This window comes from Mesoplodon mirus, assembly GCF_964341445.2.
Source record: "Mesoplodon mirus genome assembly, chromosome: 18".
In the NCBI taxonomy this organism is placed as follows: domain Eukaryota; kingdom Metazoa; phylum Chordata; class Mammalia; order Artiodactyla; family Ziphiidae; genus Mesoplodon; species Mesoplodon mirus.
Window position 1 is genome coordinate 60,090,245 of NC_138994.1, and position 23,470 is coordinate 60,113,714.

General features: G+C 50.8%; 1 protein-coding gene across 2 annotated transcripts; it reads right to left on the reverse strand.

The window, feature by feature from the left end:
* Positions 1-115: 115 nt before the first annotated feature.
* Positions 116-11,184, reverse strand: ZNHIT3 (zinc finger HIT-type containing 3). 2 transcript variants are annotated; one of them, XM_082603226.1, is made up of 6 exons: positions 10,991-11,132; positions 9,100-9,325; positions 8,971-9,002; positions 3,288-3,374; positions 2,231-2,314; positions 116-376 (listed from the first exon to the last, which is right to left on the reverse strand). In XM_082603226.1, the coding sequence occupies exons 2-6, from the start codon at positions 9,183-9,185 to the stop codon at positions 195-197; spliced, it is 471 nt and encodes a 156-aa protein (XP_082459352.1). In that variant the 5' UTR covers positions 9,186-9,325; positions 10,991-11,132; the 3' UTR covers positions 116-194. The 2 variants fall into 2 exon arrangements, with proteins under 2 accessions (XP_082459352.1, XP_082459353.1); XM_082603227.1 differs by lacking the exons at positions 2,231-2,314; positions 3,288-3,374 and having other exon boundaries at positions 10,991-11,184.
* Positions 11,185-23,470: the final 12,286 nt, after the last annotated feature.

Consider the following 23,470-nt stretch of genomic DNA (forward strand, 5'->3'; position numbering starts at 1 on the left):
GTCAAGTTCTCTCCATAAAGGGTTTGCCACCTGGAGTACCTCCATCCGCCTGCACCCCAGCCTGCAGCAATGGACATAAGGATGTGCAGGACCTACCCGACGTCAGCCCCTCAACGTCCTGGAAAGCGCCGCCCCTGCTTAGGGCCCCACGCGAGCTGGCCTCCTGGGAGGAACGGGCAGCACAATAATCCACCTTAAGAATCCTCGTTCGGGGACGGTTCCACGATCCTTAAACAGCAGTCAGCAAACTCCAAAAACAAAGGCTCCTGCATGCAGGCTCGCATGAGCTTTGCCTTGTCGTCTGCCTGATCGAGGCTGACCATCAACTGTCTAAGGTGTGGACTGAGCAGTAAGCTTCTCAGCACTGCAGACTCCCCTTAAAAATGAACAGGGAAAGAGCCAAGCTGAGTTCAAGTGGGAACAGGCAGAGATAGCTGAAAGCCAACTGTTTCAAATGTAATAAACACCAAGGACGTGGCATCCCCTTAACCCTTTAAACCCACAAGTTAGCCCAGCACTCACATAAGGTGAGATCAGCGTATCAGATGATTTCCAACTTAAACGCTATGAGATTCTTATTCTTTGTATCTCTGTAAATATTTTAACTGAATTTTTTCTTAGCTGAAATGGCATTATTTCACCAGCACAAATACAAACGACGGCGGCATGCTGGCATGTTTTCTCTCTATAAGCATGAAGGTTCTCAGCGACAAGGACAGGTACACCAGATCTCTGAATGGTGTTTCAGTGTGCGCTTGATCCAGCATAAAGCAGGATGAGTAGCAGTGAACTGACACTAACGTGTATGGTGCTTTACAGTTTACAAAGTCATTCACACATACACCCAGCTCAGCTCCTACCTCAGTCTAACTAATCACTCCCATGGGACTGGGTACAAAGCACCACCTCTGTGAAATGGGAAAAATGAAAATAACACCACTTTTAGGAATTACACTGGCCCGTTAATTATACCCATAATAGAAATGCAGTCCTACAAAAATGCTGGGCATTATGAACACCGTGTCCCTCTGAAAAATCAAATCCTGGGATGACCCAGTCTGCATGAATGACTGGACTGTAAAGTGAGCACTGGGATTGGGAATAAACGGAGGCCCCTGACTGGTGTGAGAGAGACAAACTGCCACAGAACGTGGGGGGTGGTGTATTACAGGGCACCATGGGAAGCTGAAAAACTACCTAATTCTGAGAGTAAGACAAAAGGTCAAGAAAAGTTTAGCTGACGAAAGGAAATTTAAACCAAGCCTTGAAAGAGAAGCAGAATTGGGCTTCCCTGGTGGCGCAGTGGTTGAGAATCCGTCTGCCAATGCAGGGGACATGGGTTCAAGCCCTGGTCTGGGAAGATCCCACATGACGCGGAGCAACTAAGCTCGTGCGCCACAAATACTGAGCCTGCGCTCTAGAGCTCATGTGCCACAACTACTGAGCCCGCATGTTGCAACTACTGAACCTGCACGCCTAGAGCCCGTGCTCAGCAACAAGAGAAGCCACCACAATGAGAAGCCCGCGCGCTGCAACAAAGAGTAGCCCCCGCTCGCCGCAACTAGAGAAACCCCATGCACAGCAACGAAGACCCAATGCAGCCAAAAATAAATAAATTTATTAAAAAAACAGAGAGAGGAGCAGAATTTTTGCCAACCCACAAAGTCAGTAGGATTCCAGGCCAGAGAAAGGCCTTATAGGCAGGCTGGGAGGTGTAGAAGGCCTGTGTGCCTACAGAATCACGTGGCCGGAGGAAGGCCTCTGCCCGCCATACTAAGGCATTTAATAGCTTTAAAAAATCACGTTCTGGACTTCCCTGGTGGCGCAGTGGTTAAAAATCCACCTGATAACGCAGGGGACACGGGTTCGAGCCCTGGTCCGGGAAGATCCCACATGCCACGGAGCAACTAAACCCAAGCACCACAACTACTGAGCCTGCGCTCTAGAGCCCATGAGCCAGAACTACTGAGCCTGCGTGCCACAACTGCTGAAGCCCGTATGCCTAGAGCCCGTGCTCAGCAACACGAGAAGCCACCACAATGAGAAGCCCACGCACCGTAAGGAAGAGTAGCCCCCGCTTGCTGCAACTAGAGAAAGCCTGCGCGCAGCAACGCAGACCCAATGCAACCAAAAATAAATAAATAAATAAATTTATTTTTAAAAATCACATTCTATACAATCCAATGTATCTCAATGGTTGACAAAGTAAACGAGCACAGCACAGACTTACCTAAATTCTTTAAATTCTGCAAAGAAACTCTGTCCTCTTCCTCATCACTATTGAGAAAATCAGCTACAGAGTCGTCATCATCATCTGAGGAATATAACACAACTGCTTATGACTGAAAAAGAAACCTAGGTGCCAGGTTTTAATAACTCCTCCAATAGATAAAAAATATATGTGCACACATGCGACAGGATGCAAGTGGGTACAGAGAAAAGTAACCTCTTCTCTGGAATTTGTGACTAAACCAACACTCCTTTTAGGAAAGCAAAGAACTGGTGACTAACAAACGCATCCTAGTGTTCACACGCTTACTCTGTTTCCCTGTGGTCTGTGGGCTTTAGGGCCTTATTTTCCAGTTCTTGCCACCCCATCTCCCCTCACCATGGCGGCTCCAGCCCTGCCATGGCCAAAAAATTAGATGCTCTGGAAAAACCCACTGACATGATTCCCCTGTGATTTCAGCATGGGCAGAAATTTCTGAACCCAACAACAGTTTCTCAAAGGGCAGAAATGGGCCATCCCCTGGCTGGGAATGTTCAATGCCTCTTTGGTGGTGCGGGGAGGGGCTGCTTCCAGAGCCTGGCATGGTGCATCGCCTGCAGGAGGCATTAAAGAAAGGCTAGATGAATGCAGAGGATGACAGCCCACTCCCGCTGTGTGCTTTGAGGGCCCCAGCAGCAGCGAGACCAAAGGCAGCACCCTGCCTAGGCCCAGCTCAGGTGAACCTACAGCCCCAGCCAGGCCCAGGGACGGGGACCCGAAGCCATGACTGGAGGAGGCTCCCGCCAGCAGTGTCCACCACTCACCCCAAACCATGGCGATGGCCTTTCTCCCCCTCTGCCTCCTGACCCCATCTTGCTTCTCTTGAACCGTCAGGCGGCTCTGTAACATCACCCGTGGTGACGTGTGCCCCCAGCCCCAGTGCTCAGGGCTGAGGAAGCTGCTGCTCCCTAATGAACTTGACTCCTGGCCCCAGCCCAGTCTCCTCTCCTCTCTCCTTTCAACATATTCTATTTGAAACCCTTCTCTAGGTTTGTTTGTTTGGAATCAACCAACCCACCTGTGTTTTCCACAGGCTTTTTAGTTTTTGCAGTAAGATGCGATCTTATTTCTTTCTCGACAGGACGAGTTTCAGGGTTGCACTGCTCTGAAAAAGACACAAATCTCAGGTGCACATCACCTCCACTTGAGTGACAAGGCTGCACACGCCACCACCAAGCCAGGCTCTAGGGGGAAGCATGTGTATGGGCTAAGGGACTTAGGTGGGGGTGGGGATGGAGAGGAAGTGAGATATCCAGTCAAGGGCCAGTAAAAGCCTGAGCCCGGCAGAAGGGCTGAGGAAGCAGGCCTCGTGCAACCCCTAGGGCCTGACTCCAACCTCCCTGCTGGCCGAATCGCACAGGGCTTTCACCACGATTCAGGAGCACACTGACTTCAATCAGCATCAAACTGGGTTCTCAGCAGTTTCCGATACCAAATTTGCATGTACCACATGCCACTGGGGACACACAGATGAAAGCCATCAGGCCCTCGTTTGCATGTACCACGCCACTGGGGACACACAGATGAAAGCCATCAGCCCCTTGGAGGGGTTTAGTCGCACCGATGACAGAGATATGGACAAGATAAGGAGAGTCTGATCCGAGTCACCTGAAAGGGCGGGGAGATGAGAGGGGAAGGTGCTGCCAGGTGGAAAGGGCATGTGGGGCCGAGGCAAAGGTCCATGGCTGGACCGGACCCTTGGAAGAGCAGGCAGGTGCAAGGAGATGGTGATGAGCAACCGGCAGCTGATGGGCGGGGCAGGCCTGGCATGTGGCCAGGGCACAAGAGGAGGAAGCCGAGCAAAAGAATGCCACACATAGGTCTGCCTGTCTTCCCCCGACCAGTGTCCCTCAGAGAGGGCGCTACTGTATTCAGGTTGGAAAGATCTTTAATGGTGTGGGATGACCTCACACACCCCAGGCTGTTTCTGTGAGTCAACACCAATTACCAGAAGTACCACCATCGCCTCCGCTACTGTGAGAAAAACACTGTGACCACGTGTCTCTAGGGAGCGCAATACCCAGGTTAAGAACCACTGCCAGAAGACCTAAATAGACAGTCCTCCAAAGACGACATACAGATGGCCAACAGGCACATGAGAAGATGCTCAACATTGATAATTATTAGAGAAATGCAAACCAAAACCACAACAAAGTATCACCTCTCACTGGTCAGAATAGCTATCATCAAAAAGTCTACAGGGCTTCCCTGGTGGTGCAGTGGTTGAGAGTCCACCTGCCGATGCAGGGGACACGGGTTCATGCCCCGGTCTGGGAAGATCCCACATGCCGCGGAGCAGCTGGGCCCGTGAGCCATGGCTGCTGAGCCTGCGCGTCCGGAGCCTGTGCTCCGCAACGGGAGAGGCCACAACGGGTGAGAGGCCCGCGTACCACAAAAAAAAAAAAAAAAGTTCTACAAATAACATGCTGGAGAGGGTGTGGACAAAAGGGAATCCTTCTACACTGTTGGTAGGAATGTAAGTTGGTGCAGCCACAATGGAACACTATGGAGGTTCCTCAGAAAACTAAAAACAGAATTACCATATGATCTAGCAATCCCACTCCTGGGCATATATCCAGACAAAACTATAATTCAGAAAGATACACGCACCCCTATGTTCACAGCAGCACTATTCACAATAGCCAAGACGTGGAAACAACCTAAATGTCCATCGACAGATGAATGGATAAAGAAGATGTGGTATGTATATACAATGGAATACTACTCAGCCATTAAAAAGAATTATTCCACTTGCAGCAACATGAATGCAACCAGAGATTATCATACTAAGTGAAGTAAGTCAGAAAAACGAATACCGTATGATACCACTTACATGTGGAATCTAAAATATGGCACAAATGAACCTATCTGCAAAACAGAAACGGACTCACAGACATAGAAAACGACTTGCAGTTGCCAAGGAGGACGGGGTTGGGGGAGGGATGGAGTGGGAGATTGGGGTTAGCAGATGTAAGCTATTATATATAGAACGGGTAAACAACAAGGCCAGACTGTATAGCACAGGGAACTATATTCAATACCCTGTGATAAACCATAATGGAAAAGAATATAAAGAAAAAAGAATTTTATATATACATATATATATGTGTATAACTGAATCACTCTGCTGTACAGAAGTTAACACATTGTAAATCAACTATACTTCAATAAAAAAAAACATAAAGACCACCAGACATTATGCACCTTCTATAGTCATGCCTAAGACCACCTGTAGTTTTGCCAGAGAGATTGACCCTGAGCTCTGATCCAGTCTCTGATCTGTCAATTTCTAAGAAACAGAGGATTGAGTATGCCTAACTGCACCATGAGCTCGCAATCAGCAAAACCCAGACCGTGGGTAACTGTACAAGTCAAATGGCTTGAATTCTTCAACAGAGAAATTGTAAAGAAAAAAAACAAAAAACAAAAAAAAGGATGGGGGAGGAATTTACAGATTAAAAGAGACTTAAAAGAAATATCAGGGGCTTCCCTGGTGGCACAGTGGTTAAGAATCTGCCTGCCAATGTATAGGACATGGGTTCGAGCCGTGGTCCAGGAGGATCCCACATGCCACGGAGCAACTAAGCCCATGCTCCACAACTACTAAGGCTGCGCTCTAGAGCCAGCATGCCACAACTACTGAGCCCGCGTGCTCCAACTACTGAAGCCCGGGTGCCTAGAGCCCGTGCTCGGCAACAAGAGAAGCCACCACAATGAGAAGCCCATACACCGCAACTAAGAGTAGCCCATGCTCTCCGCAGCTAGAGAGAGCCCACGCGCAGCAACCAAGACCCAATGCAGCCAAAAATAAATAAAATAAATAAATAAATAAATAAATAAATATCACATTTTTGGGGAATTCCCTGGTGGTCCAGTGGTTAGGACTCGGCACTTTCACTGCTGGGGCCAGGGTTCAACCCCTATCCCTGGTCAGGGAACTGAGGTCCTGCAAGCTGAGCAGCATGGCCCAAAAACAACAAAAAAGAAAGAAAGAAAGAAAGAAAGAAATATCACCTTTTTCTAATGGGCAAGACTAAATGATACGCTTTCAGGACACATATTTACATAATAAAACTAAAAAAGCAAAGAAGTGATTACTATAAAAGTCAGGACAGTGGTTACCTTTTTTTTTTTAAGATTTTATTTTTTTGATGTGAACCGTTTTTTAAAGTCTTTATTGAATATGTTACAATATTGCTTCTGTTTTATGTTTTGGTTTTTTGGCCCCGAGGCATGTAGGATCTTAGCTCCCTGAGCAGGGATTGAACCTGCACCCCCTGCATTGGAAGGCAAAGTCTAACTACTGGACCGCCAAGGAAGTCCCAGGGAGTGGTTATTTATAGGAAGCGAGCGCACTGGATCAGGACAGGTCGTGTGGAGGGGTTTCCGGAGTGGATGGCAAAGTTCTATTTTCTTCATCTGGGTGGTGTTTGCCTTGTAATAAATAATTCAGTAAGCCAAAAAAAAAAAAGTCTACAAATAATAAATGCTGGAGATGGTGTGGAGAAAAGGGAACCCTCCTACACTGTTGGTGGGACTGTAAACTGGTGCAGCCACTATGGTGAACAGTGTGGAGGTTCCTTAAAAAACTAAAAATAGATGTACCATATGATCCTGCAATCCCACTCCTGGACATATATCCAGAGAAAACTCTTAATTCAAAAAGATACATACACCTCAGTGTCACAGCAGCCCTATTTACAATAGCCAAGACATGGAAGCAACCTAAATATCCACAGACAGATGAATGGATAAAGAATATGAGGTATATATACACAATGGAATACTACTCAGCCAATAAAAAAGAATGAAATAATGCCATTTGCAGCAACATGGATGGACCAAGAGATTATCGTACTGAGTGAAGTAGGTCAGAGAAAGACAAATATCATGATACCTCTTATATGTGGAATCTAAAAAAAATGATAAGTGAATTTATTTACAAAACAGAAACAGACTGACATAGAAAACAAATTTATGGTTACCAAAGGGGAAGGGGTGGGGGAGGAATTAGGAATTTGGGATTAACAGAAACACATATATAAAATAAACAATATAGACCTACTGTATAGCATAGGAAACTATATACATTATCTTGTAATAACTTATAATGGAAAAAAACTGAAAGAGGAGTATCTATATATCGCTGAATCACTTTGCTGTACACCTGAAACATTGTAAATCAACTATATCTCACTTAAAAACAACACAACGACAACGACACTACCAGAGAGACTGGAGTGTTCACCGAGGGAGTGAACTGCTCCAATCTGCGCTTCAGAAAAGCCACCCAGGCAGCTGCCAGGTCTCACAGTTAAGAGCTCCAGACTGCCCTAGGGGGTCTTGGTGAGGCCTTACTGGGCTGCAGGACTAGAGGGAAGCGTTCCACACCCAGCTCCCCAACCCTGTTGCAGCAAAGCATTTCTACTTCTTTCCTGTCTATCTTGAGCTGAAAGGTTTCTTTTGAAAATGCTCCAGAGACATTAGGGTTAAGATAAAAAGGGGGGTGGGGGAGGCGGGGAGCGGAGAGGGTGGTGCTTGAAACACACAGCTGTAAATCAGAGACTGGAGGGGATGAAACTACAGGCAAACCACCAATGAGCAACTTTAACCGAACAGTCATTGACAGAGGTCGTGGGAAAGAGTCCCTAAGGACTAAGAGGCGCGGATGAAGAGACTTAAAAAATGCAGACTTGGGGCTTCCCTGGTGGCACAGTGGTTGAGAGTCCGCCTGCCGATGCAGGGGACACGGGTTCGGGCCCCGGTCCGGGAAGATCCCACATGCCGCGGAGCGGCTGAGCCCGTGAGCCATGGCCGCTGAGCGTGCGCGTCCGGAGCCTGTGCTCCGCAACGGGGAGAGGCCTCAACAGTGAGAGGCCCGCGAACCGCAAAAAAAAAAAAAAAAAAAAAAAGCATACTTGACAAAGACCTTGCTCCTTATTGTAAACTGATCTACCTCCACGTTTCTATCAAGATATTATTTAAAAGAAAGAAAACGTCGTTAACCTCAGCCAGCGCAGCAAATGATGCGCAGCTGCGTCAGAACACTAAGAGGAAGGAACAGCTAGGGGAGACTTCTACGGCAAAACTGGCCGACTATTTTTAAAGAAGAAAAAGAGGATAGGGGACTTCCCTGGCGGTTCAGTGGTTAAGACTGCGCTTCCAATGCAGTGGGCAGGGGTTCCATCCCTGGTCAGGGAACTAGGATCCCACATGCCACGCAGCACATGCCAAAAAAAAAAGAGAGAGAGAGAGAGAATGGTACGTAGAAGGAAAGGCAGGGCAGAAGAAAGGGTTTTCTGGTTTTTTGGTTTTTTGGGCTTTTTTGCGGTACGCGGGCCTCTCACTCTTGTGGCCTCTCCCGTTGCGGAGCACAGGCTCCGGACGCGCAGGCTCAGCGGCCATGGCTCACGGGCCCAGCTGCTCCGCGGCATGTGGGATCTTCCCGGGCCGGGGCACGAACCCGCGTCCCCTGCATCGGCAGGCGGACTCCCAACCACTGCGCCACCAGGGAAGCCCCAGAAGAAAAGGTTTTGATTGTCCAAAATGTGGACAGACATTCGCAGGTAGGGGTATCCGCCCACCCCCCCACCCCGCCCGGGAAGGGGAGCTCCCACAGGATCAGGCGTTGCAAGGACGGGAGGGAGCAGAGGACGGCGACGGGACGTGGGGGCTGCCGTGCACGAGGAGGGGGGCCTTACCTTTGTGCTCCCGGAAGCAGGTCAACGAGCAGCTGTAAAAACAAAACCACAGGCCGCGTCAGCCCCGAAGGCCGCGCAGACCCTCTCGCCACCCCGCCACCCGTCCGCAGCCCAAAACCCCGCACTCACTAGGGCACGCGACAGGCGGGGCAGCGGTATTTGGGTTTCTCCAAACAGATAATGCAGACAGCTGTGCTGCAATTGAGCGACGCCATGGTCTCTCCCCGGCGCCCAGGCCTCTCCCCGCAGGTCCCACGTGCAAGCTCTTTCTTCCGTTTCCTTAACCAGGACCAATCAGCGCGCAGCACTTTTGGCAGTCAAAAGCAATGGATTGATCTAGCTCACTGTTTCAGGCCTGAGAAGTAGAAAGTCGATGCACTCGATGCGCAACCAGTACCCCCATCAGAGGTTCTCTCTGATTAGGTCACGGCGTCGAAGAACTTGTTACGTAGCCCTGTCCCTGTCCCTACGCGGCCATGTGACTTGCAGCAAGTCACTGTCACTCTCCAGCTCTGTTGCCCTGTATGTATGTAAAAAGAATACTTGGGATTAAATGTCCTTTACCTTCTGGCTTGGACTTTCTCAGTCTTGCACCGGCACTGGGTTCTCCCCGCACATCTCATTTGCTTTTTTTTAGCACATGAGAAGTCCACACACTGGCCGTTAAATCACATGACACACATGTGCCCTTCCCAGCCATCTTTCGCACAGGAAAGGAAGATGAGGCTTGGCCGCTGATAGATGTTTATTGAGCTCCAACTGTGAGCCCCGCACTGCCCAGATGCTGGGCTGGGGACACCCAGGGATTAGCAGGCACGGTCTCTGGGACCTTAAGGCTTAGAGTGAAGGCAGGAGGGAGAATCCCTGGGTGGGATTGATTAGCCAGGGAACAGGTGAGTTACCTCCGGCCCAAAGGTGGGGATCCTGGTCCAGCGAGGTGAACTGTGATGGGCCTTGAATGCCACCACAGGCTTTAGAAATAAACAAAGTCACATTTTTTTGGGAGCCCTGCTCCTCCTCAAAGCCCTGAGCATTGTCCAGCCTAACCAGGGTTCCCAGCCCACACGTGTGGGGTGCCCTCTTAGGGCCATAGGTCACCCTCACCCCCAAGAGCCTCCCCTTTGTGTTGGTCCATCAGCCCTCAGGATCTCACTATTATAAAAGCCCCGAACCACTGTCACAGTCTGTGGGGGTGAATCTGTTACAACCAAAGCAGTCATTCAAGTCTTAGCTCCAAGCCCTCTCTGGCTGTGTGACTTGGACAATTGTCTACCCTACATCTATTAGAGTGGATGTTCAGGCCTACTTTCCTGAGCTATTTAAAGCAGGGAGGAGACTGTAAAAAGGTTTGTGATCTGAAGTGCTACAAAAGGTTATTTATGGGATATCTAGGAAGAGTCTGCAACTCTCCTGAAGCCCTGGTCCCTATCCCATGAGCATGGGCTCCAGGCCCCAAGTCCCTGGAGCCCAGGTTGCTGGACCTCAGGCCCCTCTAAAAGGGTTTCACTGTCAGCCTCAGTGACCCATGCTGGGGTTGGGCTTGAGTGACCATCCATCACTCCTTTGGCTTTGCCAGACTGTCCTGAGGGCACTGTCCAGTCCTCAGTGCCGAAGTGGCGCCGGCCCCTCCGGTTGCCTACCTGCCCCAGCATGCAGCTGCCCGTGCCTCCAGCCTCCAAACAGAACTCAGGCCAAAATCCAACGTTTCCACACTGACCTAATAATCTGCAGCATTCCTTGTATTCCTCAACAGTTGTGAACACTGCTGGTTTGACCCAGAAGTATTCCAGAGAGCCCATGCTTAACAGGGAAGGCCAGAGGTCAGTGACTTGTCCAGGCCACATTTGAACCCCATGCCCTGTCTGGCACCAGCACAAATTCTCCTACTAGGTACATCACCACTGCCCACACAGACTTTTCCTGTGAGTTGTGTTTGGAGGCTGAGGCCATGGAGAGTCTCCACAATCTTCAGGGGCTCAACCTGACCCCACCCACACCCATACCACGCTGACTCTCCTACCTTTGGGTCCAGAGATGGTGACTCCAGCAAAAAGAAAATTCCTGGAATTCCTCTCATGCACATTGCATTCAGTAAAAATACCTCTTCCTCTACTCTGGGTGACCTCCAGCTTCCCTGGAAAGACGTACCCCTCTTGCTCCAATATCCAGGAAAGAAGGTGGCTCATCTCTGATGGTGATGAGGTTGGGGAACACCAAGAAGTGAGGACGCCGAGAAGTGAGGACGCCGAGTACAGCTCCTCTGGGCAATGGCTAGTTCAGAGAAGAAAGACGGGTATGACTCTGGGCCCAGCAATTAGATGTCCGCACTGATGTGGCCTGGCTCTCCCTGGTCCCCCAACACGCTCTCCTAGCGGCTGTCTAAGGCTGCCTCACGCCTTCTCAGCGTCAGCCGAGGAGCAGTGCCAGACCTGGAGAGAGGCGAGGTAATGATCGAGGCAGAACGGTTTCCAGAGCTCCGCTGCTTGGCACGCTCTGTCCAGCAAATTCCAGGCGGGCCGAGCCCGGCGCCAACGCCAAAGTCTGGAGACGCGCGTGGACTCCCAGGCCCGGCACTCAGCACCGCCAGAGGGCGCTCCAGATCGAGATTTGCCCTGGCGTAGCCTGAGCTGGACTGGAGCACCGCTCGCACCGACCTTGCGTGGGAGGCCATACTGTCTCGCCATTCAGGGAAGAGTAAATACAGGACTGCCCGGCGCCTCGATCATCGCCAAGTGGCGGGAGAGAGGGTCGAGAGGGCGGGGCTGAAGCAGGCGACCGGATGGGCAGAGGTGTCTCTTCCATGAAAGTAAGGCCCACGCAAGGCCAGCCAAGGGCTCCAAATGCGCCTGGCTGTCCAGGGGCAGTTCCCGCGGTGCCCATCGCCCTGCGCTTCTCGGCAACCCCTGGGGTGGATATCCAGCTGGAAGGTGGCCACCCCACATGGCCTGGTGAAAGCTTCGGGAGTTTTCAGGTCACTAACTCGGGTGCACCACTGCCCGGCACCTTCCCTGACGCCATGATGGGGAGGGCACACGGGCTGCATGTTGCCCTTATCTGAGGCCAGATGCTGATAAGGCTGGGCTCTCTGTGTAGCGAAATCTCAGCTTCTTTCTGCAGCCCTAACATCTCTATCCCCCTGCCCTCTTGGCGGCAGCAAGAGAAGTGTCTAGGATGGTATCTTTAGAGGACCTATACTGCCCGGTTCTCACCTCCTCCCCTCCACGTACTCTCTGGTATCTAAGAGAGTAGTTCAGATGTTAAAGGGGGTGAGGTTGCTGGTGCGAATCAAATAAAGGAGGCCTGAGGTTCTGCTGGAGTGGTTTCCAAGTCATCCATTTCCAACTCTCTACGTGTTAGTTTATCTTGAAAATGACATTCATTCCCCAACTCTAGACAATGACAGTCTGACCTTCAGTTAGACTCCAAGGAGAACTTCCAAACAACAAACGAAAAATAACTGCATTATCTACAGCAGAACGGATGGGAGAGCACAGACCTTAAAGGTCACCATTGTTTCATGAATACACCCTACTGCCCACAACCCCCCACTTTTCTCCCACCCTCTCCCACTTGCAAATCAACATATATCTCCCACCGTACATTTCCTAGGGCAGAGATCAAAGGAATCAGGACTTCCCAGACAGATTCTCCACGAAACCTCTTAAGGTCCCATATGGAGTGGGAGTGGGGCTTGCACAAACCTCCTAACTCACCTCTATCTCCCACATGGCAGATGTCAGGGAGGGAGAATTTCCCCCTCTATGCTTCTTGAGTTCTTGTGGTTGCTGCTAATAATAAATAGTGCCCCAATAGTAATTAGCACACTAATAATAAAATTGACACGAGAAAAAGAAACAAAATTTAACTCATACGCATGGAGGTCCCATAGAAATGAAACCTAAGAATAGGCCAAAGCAGGCAGCTTTTATACTTTCTAGACAAAGAAACAATAAATTTGTGAGGAACTGACAAGACAAAGAAACAGATTTTGGGTGCCCAACTAGTGAAGAATTAGAACAGAGTTTGGGCTTGGGATAGTAAATTGAAGTAACAAGGATTGTTTATATAGGCTTCTCGGCCCAAATTCCCTATCTGTGGCAATAAGGGGGTGCTTCTACCTCCAGATGCAGGGAGTGCATCTTTCACATGCAAGGTTTTTTTCCCTGCTTTCAAGGAGACAGCAAGGAGGGTCAGAGCATCCCTCTTGCATTGGCCATTTCTTAAGCAACTTTAATTCAAAATAATCAATATACCATTGAGGCACATTTTGCGGTGGCCTACTCTGGGTCCCAACACAGAAATGCATAGGAACTCTGCTCAGTGGGGAGCAGGGAAAAGGAAGTAAGATCCCATTTCCTTCCCCATCTTTTAAAACTAAATATAAAATAACAACTTTTCAGACAAATAAAAGCCATGAGAATTCTTCATCAGCAGATCTGCACAAGAAAGTTATTCAGGCAATAGGAAAATGATACCAGATGGAAATTAAAATCACAATTTAACACCACACACCTACTAGAATAACTAAAATTACAAACACTGGCAATACCAAGTGCCTGCGAGGAGGCTGCTATGAACTGGATGTTTGTGTCCCCTCAAAATTCATACATTGATATCCTAACCCCCAATGTGATAGTATTAGGAGGTGGGGCCTTCGGGAGGTGATAAGGTCATGAGGATGGAACCCTCGTGAATGGTACTAGTGCCCTTATAAAAGATACCCCAGGGGGCTTCCCTGGTGGCGCAGTGGTTGAGAGTCCGCCTGCCAATGCAGGGGACACGGGTTCGTGCCCCGGTCCGGGAAGATCCCACATGCTGCGGAGCGGCTGGGCCCGTGAGCCATGGCCGCTGAGCCTGCGTGTCCAGAGCCTGTGCTCCGCAGTGGGATAGGCCACAACAGTGAGAGGCCCGCATTCCGCAAAAAAAAAAAAAAAAAAAAGATACCCCAGAGAGTTCTCGTGCCCTCCTTCCACCACGTGAAGACACAGTGTGAAGATGACAGTCTGTGAAGCAGGAAGCGGGTTCTCACCTGACACCAAATCTGCTGGCACTGTGATCTTGGACTTCCCAGCCTCCAGAACTGTGAGAAAAAAAATGTTTGTTGTATAAGTCACCCATCTTATAGTATTTTTGGTACAGCAGCCCAAGTGGACTAAGACAGAAATTGGTACCAAGAAGTAGGGTACTGCAGTAATAAACCTAAACATGTGAAAGTGGCTTTGGAACTGCATAATGGGTAGAGGCCAGAAGAGTTTTGAGATGCACGCTAGAAAAAGCCTACATTGCCATGAAGGGACCTTCAAAGGTGATTTGAGTGAAGGCTCAGAAGAGGAGGAGAGCTATATCTTAGAGAATACCTAAGTGGTGGTGAACAGAATGTTGGTACAAATACAGATGGTAAAGGCCGTTCTGATGAGGTCTCAGAAGGAACTAAAGAACATTGGAAATTGGAGGAAAGGTGATCCTTAGTATAAAGTGGCAAAGAACTTGGCTGAACGATGTTCCTGTCTCAGAGTTCTGTGGAAGGCTGATCTTGCAAGTGATGACACTGGACGTTTAGCCGAAATTTCTAAGCAAAGCGTTTGAAAGTCTGGCCTGGCTCCTCTTGACTGCATCCAATAAAATGTGAGAAGAGAGAAATGACTTAAAGGAGGAATTGCTAAGCAAAAAAGAGCAGAACTTAAAGATTCTCAGCCTATGCATATTGAAAAAAATGAAAACACTAACGGTGTGGCCAAGCAACCATCTGATCAGGAGAATTGTTTGGATCAGCCCTCTCTGTAGAAACTAGGCACTATTCTTCAAAACAGCCTGTGGAAAACAAACACGGGTTGGTTGACTTAAACTGCAATGAACATAGGGATGCATCTACTACAAATCCTTACTTCCTCCTCCTTTGGCCAAAATTTCCAGCCACATTTCGTTCTGACTTTGCCTGGGTAGTCATACCCTTCTCTTCCAAAGTGCTCATGGGGAATCCATAAAAACGCTATCATAAAATGTTGTGGAGGAAGTTATAAAACAATTAGAAAAACTTTAAAGAGAACCTAAGTAGTGGAATGCTAATCTTCTGTACTAAAAACGCTAATTATCCCCTAATTCATCTAAACGTTCAAGGAAATTCTAATTTATTTTTTAATTTTTGCTTTATTTTATTTTTGGCTGCATTGGGTCTTCGTTGTTGCGCGTGGGCTTTCTCTAGTTGCGGCGAGCGGGGGCTACTCTTTGTTGCGGTGCACAGGCTTCTCATTGTGGTGGCTTCTCTTGTTGCGGAGCACAGGCTCTAGGCGCGCGGGCTTCAGTAGTTGCAGCACGCGGGCTCAGTAGTTGTGGCATGCTGGCTCTAGAGCACAGTCTCAGTAGTTGTGGAGCACGGGCTTAGTTGATCCGTGGCATGTGGGATCCCTCCTGGACCATGGCTCGAACCCATGTCCCGTACACTGGCAGGTGGATTCTTAACCACTGTGCCACCGGGGAAGTCCCAGAAATTCTAATTTAAGTGCCCCCATAAGAAGTCTTTGGCTAGGAGGGATCATGGTTGAATGGGCCTGTGTTTTACAAGCAGGATTTCTTTTGAGTAAATCCAGCCACACACCTTAAGCCTTGAGCTCAGGGACAGTGTGGGTGAACATGTGGACATGTCCTATAATGGACAGAGGCTAGGAAGAAAGAGATGCAGCCTTAGCCCTGGTCTGAGATACCTCCCAGAGGGAAAGCTGCAGTGTGGGTGGTGTCACCCGCACCTCACACACGAGGAACCCGAGGCCCAAAAGCGTTTCATGACTTGCCCGAGCCACCCATGCAGCAGCGGCGGAGCCGGCCTTCCAACCCAGCTCTGTCCGCTGCCTGGTCACCCTCCTCTGCCCTCCTCGCCCCCTCAGGCCGGACGGTCAGACACTCCCCACTCCGCCATGCGCGCTTGGTGAGGGAAGCAGTTACCTGCAGCCTCCGGGCATGTTTCTGAGCTGACCAAGAGCTAGTTGCTAATAATTTCAGCCTCAAACAGAAAAAGGAGAAAAACAAAAGTGTCATTAGAGCTATTAGCAACCTGTTCCTGCAGGGATGTAAAGGTTTGAATATATTAGAGTCCTTCATAAAGGTTAGGTCCTAACGTCAGCACAAAAGTCAGAAAGTACGTGTAAGAACAACCCTGGAACAACCCATAGCTTGGAGAAATCCCTAAGCTTTTAAGAGGCAGCGGGAGCTGAGACCGCCTGAGGCCCCAGCCGCCTCTCAGTCTCCGTTCAGGACACTCACTCAGGGAGCAGGAGGGAGTCAGGGAGTCCGATTTACCTGCGCCTTTTGAAATTCCTTCTTCAGTCTCTGTCTCTCTTTCCTTCTCTCTGTCTCTCTTCCCCCATCTCTTCTTTGTTTCTCTTTACTTTCAAAGCCCTCGGCTGAGTTGGTCCATAACCTCTCGCGGCCCCAGTGGGCAGCAAGGCAGCACCCCCGGGGGCCACAGCCCCACCCCCCGAGCCCCTGTCCCCATCCCCGTGCCCCGGGAGCGCTGTGCCTGAGCCCGCAGCCGTCCTCACGCCCCTCTGCTTCCCGGGTGACTCAGACATTTCCCACACAGACACTGGTGAACTCCCGGGTGGCGTCACAGTGCACTGGGGCAGGAGTGGTTTCATCTGGGTGGCAGGTGTGGCTACTGCTCTAGCTGGAGAATGTTCTGGAAGAGAGGTTGCAGCCTGACACCCCTGGGACTTGGGGGCCACCCCAAGGGCAAGAGACTAGAGCCCCTGAGTGCACTGCTGTCTGCGTCCCCGTCCCCAGCCTCAAGGATGGCTCTGCCCCTCAACACTGCACGGGCCTCTCCTGCCGTTCCTGCCTCTCATTTCCCTGTCTGTCCCTTTGGGAAGGGGAAAGCCAGAGGTGGCTCCCAGTTTTCTGAGGAGTTCAGGGATCCGGCCATTCCGAGGAGTCTTGTAATCTCACCTGAGGCTGTGCCCTGGACTGGCCTCTATTCCTGTGGGTCTCCCTGGGCAGGGGGCAAAGACTGCTTGGTGGCCAGCAGGGTGACTCCTTCCAACCTGGAGTCCCAAGCCTCCCAGTGAGTGCCTAGGAGGGCAGCCCAGCCCAGTCCTCTCACCGCCCCGTGTGCAGGAGTAAAAGGTAGACGAGATGTCCCAGCACTGAGAAGCCCGAGTGGGTCCCACTGCTGGTCCTCCTGCATTCATGGGGCCCACGCCCGTGGACTTGGAATTTACCTGACAGCTCTGATCACCTTTAGCTGTCCAGTGCCTCCCTGGACACACAGCAGATGAGAAACAGCAGCAAGATCCACCAGGGGCCAGGGGACTTTGGGCAAGAGACACAGAACAGGAGAGCACACTGTGGAGAGAGGGGGCGAGAGAGGGGAGAAGAGAGAGTGAAAGGAAAGTGACAAAACTGGGCCCAAGACAGGAGGAAAACACAGCAGAACTGTCTCAACAGGGCCCACTGGGCCCCAGGTAAGGCTGTATGGGTGTCCCACTCTGTTTAGACAGGACCCATTTCCTACTCCCAATGCCCCACCTGTCCTCTCCCACCAAGATTCTGGTCCCACCAAAGGGAGGGCACAGAGCTGAATATGGTAGATGGTGGTCAGGAAGTGGTAGGGGGATAATTCAGTCCCCTCCCCAACTCCAGCCCCGCAATGGGAGCTTGCACACCGATTTAGGGACTAGGATTGGCTTCCTCCCCTGGTTGGGCACTTCCCCTGACAGAGGCTGGGACCTTGCCTGCCTCCTTTTGAGGGATGCAACAACCCACCCCACAGGCTCATTAAAGAGATGAGAACCATGAGATTCAGGCTCCCTCAGTGTCCCCACTGAACTTACCACTCTACCTAGATCCCCACCTACCCCCTCCTAAGTCTCTCCATCTCGCTCCCCACCTACCCCCTCCTAAGTCTCTCCATCTCGCTTAGGCTGATCCCCCACTGGGCTGTAGCTCCCAGCAATGCCCGAAGACCTGGTTCCTTCACAAAGACCCCTTGTGGGTAAGAAATATACAACTTATTTACAAATGGTTCGAAAACAATAGTGTTAACAACAAATGTGTGAGTCTGCTAGAGAGACAAAGACAGCGAGAGGGTGAGAGAGACACACACAGAGAGACAGGAAGCAGAGGATTGTGAAAAGCTGGCAAAATATTAAGGATAATTAAATGAGCGACGGGTTCACTGAAGTTCTTCGTACCACCTTCTTCTGTACATTTCAAAGCAGCATTTCAAAGTAAGAAGTTTAAAATGAACATGGGTGCTTCGTGACCGCCTGGAGGGGTGGGATAGGGAGGGTGGGAGGGAGGGAGACGCAAGAGGGAAGGGATGTGGGAACAGATGTATATGTATGACTGATTCACTTTGTTATAAAGCAGAAACTAATAAAAAAATAAAAAATAAAAATGAACATGGCTTTTAAAAAGTGCCCGCTCCTGCATCGGGGTCTCCCCTGGATCCTTCTTATCATACAAACATGCTGGAGCCATGCTGCTTATAGGCCTTTTCTGGTGGCACAGTACCATCCACCTCTACCTGACCGCTCTTCTTCAACAGAACACCTGGAGACAGCTGATATCTGCACTTCGTCTTCCCAATCAGATCCAAACAGCTCTGGGTCTCCCGGCAGCTGGCAAGGGAGCACTCCTTCAGACACATTCTCCGCTTACGGGGACTGGAGGGGACAGCTGTGGCCTGAGAACCAGTCCCCCTGCCTCACAGCCACAACAAACCCCAGAACAGTGTCCAAAACTAAAGGCTGGGACTTCCCCGGTGGCACAGTGTTAAGAATCCGCCTACCAATGTAGGGGACAGGGGTTCGAGCCCCATAACCCACAACTACTGAGCCTGTGCTCTAAGAGCCCACGCGCCGCACCTACTGAAGCCGACGAGCCTAGAGCCCCTGCTCTGCACCGAGAAGCCACCGCAGTGAGAAGCCCGCGCACGGCAACGAAGAGTAGCCCTCGATTGTGGCAACTAGAGAAAGCCCCGCGCAGCAAGGAAGACCCAATGCAGCCAAAAATATAAATAAATAAATAAATAAATAAATAAATAAATAAATAAATTTAAATTACCTAAAAAAAAAAAAAACCCAAAACAACACTTAATGCTGCCAGGACCTTGAGGGCTTGTCTGGAGTATCTAGCACAGCTGTATGTGTCGCCTTGACAAAGGCGAGAAGTGGTCACGCAGACTGAGGGTCCACAAGTCCATCGCGAGAGGCTAAGTTCGGAGCTGCCGTTCGGCGGTTTTCCCGCATAGATCTGAGCTGGAATGACGTTTCCCCAGCGCTGCAGGTCCTACCCGGTGCGGCCCTTCCCCTGCCTCGCTGTGTGGCTTGGAACGATTCGCAGACCCTCCCTGGGCCAGTAGCCCGACCGCACACCCTGCGGTAAGTAAGACCTGGCGGCTGGGGCCACAGGCAGCACACGTGCCCGCGGAGCCGGGTTCTCCCCGCCTACGTCATTTGCATAACACGTCCGGGCACTGCTTAAGGCGACTCTGCGACTCTGGCTAGGTCAGGTGACGTGCCTCACAGCGCCGCCTACAAGGTTTCGCAGGAATCTGCACTTCGGGCTTGTTTTCCAGCGCCCGCCATCCTCGCCGAAGAAAGAAAGGTGAAGCTCGTCCCCTGACAAATAATTATGGAGCTGCTTTTACTTTCTTCCCGGCACGGAGGGGGCGCTGGGGCCGCGGACAGAAGCCGATCGGGTGCCTTTCCTGGGGGTGGGGATGGGGTGGGGAGACCGAGCAGGGAGCAAACCAGTGACCTGCCCCGTGACCTCTGCACCAAGGGAGTGAAGTCCAGGATGAGGGGCCCCAGCCGGGCAGACCTTGCCCAGGAAGTTCTGGGTCCAGGAGCTTTCGGGCGGGGACTGGTCAGAAATTAGTCCCTGCAGGCGGGTTGTGACCGGCCTAGAGCAGCCAGGCTTAGGAGACCGGGCGTTACGTATACACTGAATCGCGCTTTAACAGGAGCCCTGCGCCTCGTCTCAGCCCCAGCGGGGATCCCAACCTGTTAGGGTTTCTCGTGCCACGTGCGCTCGCCCTTCCAGAGCCTTAATTCGCCACCCTCTTTGCCTTCCCTTCTTTGGTCAAATGCTGGGCCTGCGCGCGGTCAAGGATGCCTCGTCCCCTCCCTCCCCCACCCCCTCGGGGCCCGCCCCAGAAACTCTGCCGTGTCCCCTCGGTGAGAAGTTCTGACAGAGTTGACAGTCATTCCCATAGGGCGCCGCTCGCTTGCTCCGAAGGCGCTGTCCAGCCCACGGTGCTGAAGCGTCCCGGGCCCTGACAACTGAGAACAGAGATCATTCCCAACCTGTCAGGCTCCAGGCCTCGTCCATACTGGCCTAATAATCCACAAGGATCCTTGTCTGCCTAGCGGGTTTAAACTGGAATCGCCTCAGGGGCCCGAGCTTCCATGAGGAGGCCCAGGGAGAGTGGACAGTAGCCAATTCCTGTGCTCCATCCTGAAACCAGGAGAACTATGGGCATCTCCACTGACCCCTCCTGACTTGTCCTATGAGTCATATGGGGAGACTGGGCCCAGGGGAGGGTCCATTTACTTTCCAGGAACTCAATTCTTCCCACTTGCATCCAAACCCAGCAGGCCCTGCTACCTGAAGGGGGTGGGGTGAGACCGTCCCAGGAATTCCTCCCATACACATTCCCTGTAGTGAAGATGCCTCTCCCTCCATTCTGGATGACCCTCAACTTCCGTGGATGTTCACAACCCCTCCCCCCAACCCAACGTCCAGGCAGGCAGGGGAGATCGGGTGTCCCCAGTGAAGGGCTCTGCAACTTGGAGTCTAGAATCTTGCCCTCGAAGGAGTAAATGACACGGTTGCCCAGTGACTTGAGCATAATTGTGATGGCCGTGATACCGGGCAGCATGAAGAAGCTGGGTACAGGGCGGAAATCAGACCAGAAAAGAGGGCTGGTAAGATGCCAGAAGGAGCAGCCACTGGTGTCCAGGACCAAACCCACACTGGACCTACCATGTCTGGCTCACCCCAGGACCCCACAGAGCTATCGTGGCAGCCCAGGACCCAGTCGTACCTCCTTAGCATCAGCCGAGCCTCAATTCAGGCTTGGAGACAGAAGTACAAGTCTAGGCAAGAGAGTTTTGTTTGTTTGTTTGTTTTTGTTTATTTCTGCAGGATCTTCCCGGACCAGGGCTCGAACCCGTGTTCCCTGCATTAGCAGGCGGATTCTTAACCACTGCACCACCAGGGAAGCCCCAAAGGCAAGAGAGTTTTAAGAGGGTGCTCCAGAGGAGCTGACTCTGTGGCCAGCACTCATTTGGCAAAAGTAAATGTCATGTCCTGGTCTCCTCAGATGCATGAAAGTACCCAAGTTCAGTGCCCATAACCGCCAGGCAACTCCAGTTTAAGGTTCTCTGGGGTATATAGTGCATTCTGGCTGGATGTGGCTCAAAAGAGCCCCAGGGGACAATGCACGGTGGCAGGGTTGAGTTCACACCATGAGGAAGAGCAGGCGGCAGCCTCAGGATTGTTGAATCATCCCAGAATGAGGATTCTTAAAATTGTGCTGCATGCTGAATCAAGTTGCTTGACCCCTCTCCTTATTCAGGGTGCCTGCTGGTGCACCCTGGATGAGTGCCTGAAGATGGCCAGTGCCGCTTAGCCCCTTGAAGGGACATACGTGTGTGGGACAGCAGTGGACAGTCAACCACAGAATGAGAAGGTCTAACCCCATCCCCCAACGCATGGGACCCATACTGTAGCCCCCATGGCAATGGATTAATAACTAACGTTGCCCTGGGCATCACAGTGACCCCAAGAGAGCAAAGTGGATATTAGCAAACCCATTAGGCAGATGGGAAAACAGGGGCAGAGAAGGCATGGGACAGTCACCAAAGCCCCAGAGAAACTCCAACTTTTTTTTTTTTTTTTGGATCTAGTTCCCCTGATCAGGGATTGAACCTGGAGCCATGGCAGTGTAAGCTCCGAGTCCTAACCACTGGTCTACTAGGTAATTCCCCCAACTTTCCGATGTTCAGCTTATTGCAACACCCTCCTTCCTGTCACATGCTCTCCACTTCATCCGTCAAGGAGCCGATGCTAATGGCGGTCCCCTCCGTCACAGCCAAACAGCTCTGGTTACCACGGTAAGTAACAAACAACCACTCCAGACTCTCAACAACAGAATCCTAGGAGGACGTGAGGAGGGCTCCTGTGGCCTGAGGGCCAACATGCCTGACCGTGGCTGGCCCCACAGCCCATGGCAAGGACATGAACAGCATCCAAAGAAGGAAGGGGGCTGCTGGGCAAACTCTGGGAGAAGGGTAGGGGGCCTGGTGCAAGTGCTGACACCTCCCGCACGTGCTGGGCCCTCAGGTGGTGAGCCAGAGTGCTGCCTAAGCTCCTTATTGCAGTAGGAGAGCCACAGCTGTGCCAGGCTCTTGTTGGGGAAGAATGTGAGTCCAAACACATCCAGCAGGCCTGGCGGAGTGAGGGCAGTGGAGGGGCCACTGCAGGGGACCACCAAGAAAGAGCTTCTCTAAAGGCCAGTGTGGCAAGAATCCTGCCAAATTGAATGACTGGGCATCCATGTGAACGAGAATTCCACAGCCTGGATTACCGGGGGCGAGGTTGGGAACATCACACTGGGCAGTGTACGGAGCAGTAACAACGCCCCATACACATCTCCAGGGTGGTCCCCATCCCCTCTTCTGACCCCATCCCCAATTCTATATACTCTCATCCCCTCAAAACAGGCAGAATCGGAGGCTAAGGTTAAGAAAAGTTTCCCAGAGAGTTACAGAATAGATTTTTAAAAATATATTAGTAGGAGTTCTAGAAAGAGAAAATGGTAGGGAGGAAATTTTTAGAGCTATTTTTTAAATCCCCGTAATGGAAGAGCATGAGTTGACAGGTTGAAGGGACTCATACCACATACCCACACAATGGATGAGAAATGTCACACAAGGCACAGCACTGGCAATTTTAACAGTACTTATAGATAAAGAGATCCTAAAACTTTCTGCAAAAAAAGTAGCCACACACTAGGGACTATGAATTGTTACAGCACACTAGAAGAATATAGAAGAAAACTTCAAACTTTGGAGGGAAAATTATCTCCAACATAGAATTACCTGTCCATTCAAATATCAACCAAACGTGAAGGTAGAAAGAAAATATCATTAGATGTTCAAGGTCTCAAAAATTTACCTTCCATGTGCCTCTACCAGGAAACTGCCAGAGAATATGCTCCACGACAAACAGAAAGAAGTGAACTAAGAATGAGGAAGCCGGGACTTCCCTGGTGTTCCAGTGGTTAAGACTCCACGGTTCCAGTGCAGGAGGCACGGGTTCGATCCCTGGTTGGGAAATAACCGTGTCCGGCCAAAAGATCTGAAAAAAAAAAAAAAAGAATGAGGAAGCCATGGGATCCAGATCCAGAAAAAGAGGACCTGTTACAGGAGAGGGGCCTGGGGATCCCCAGATGAAGGCGTAGGGATGCTCTTGGGTGACAGTTACATGGCAGCAGAACTAG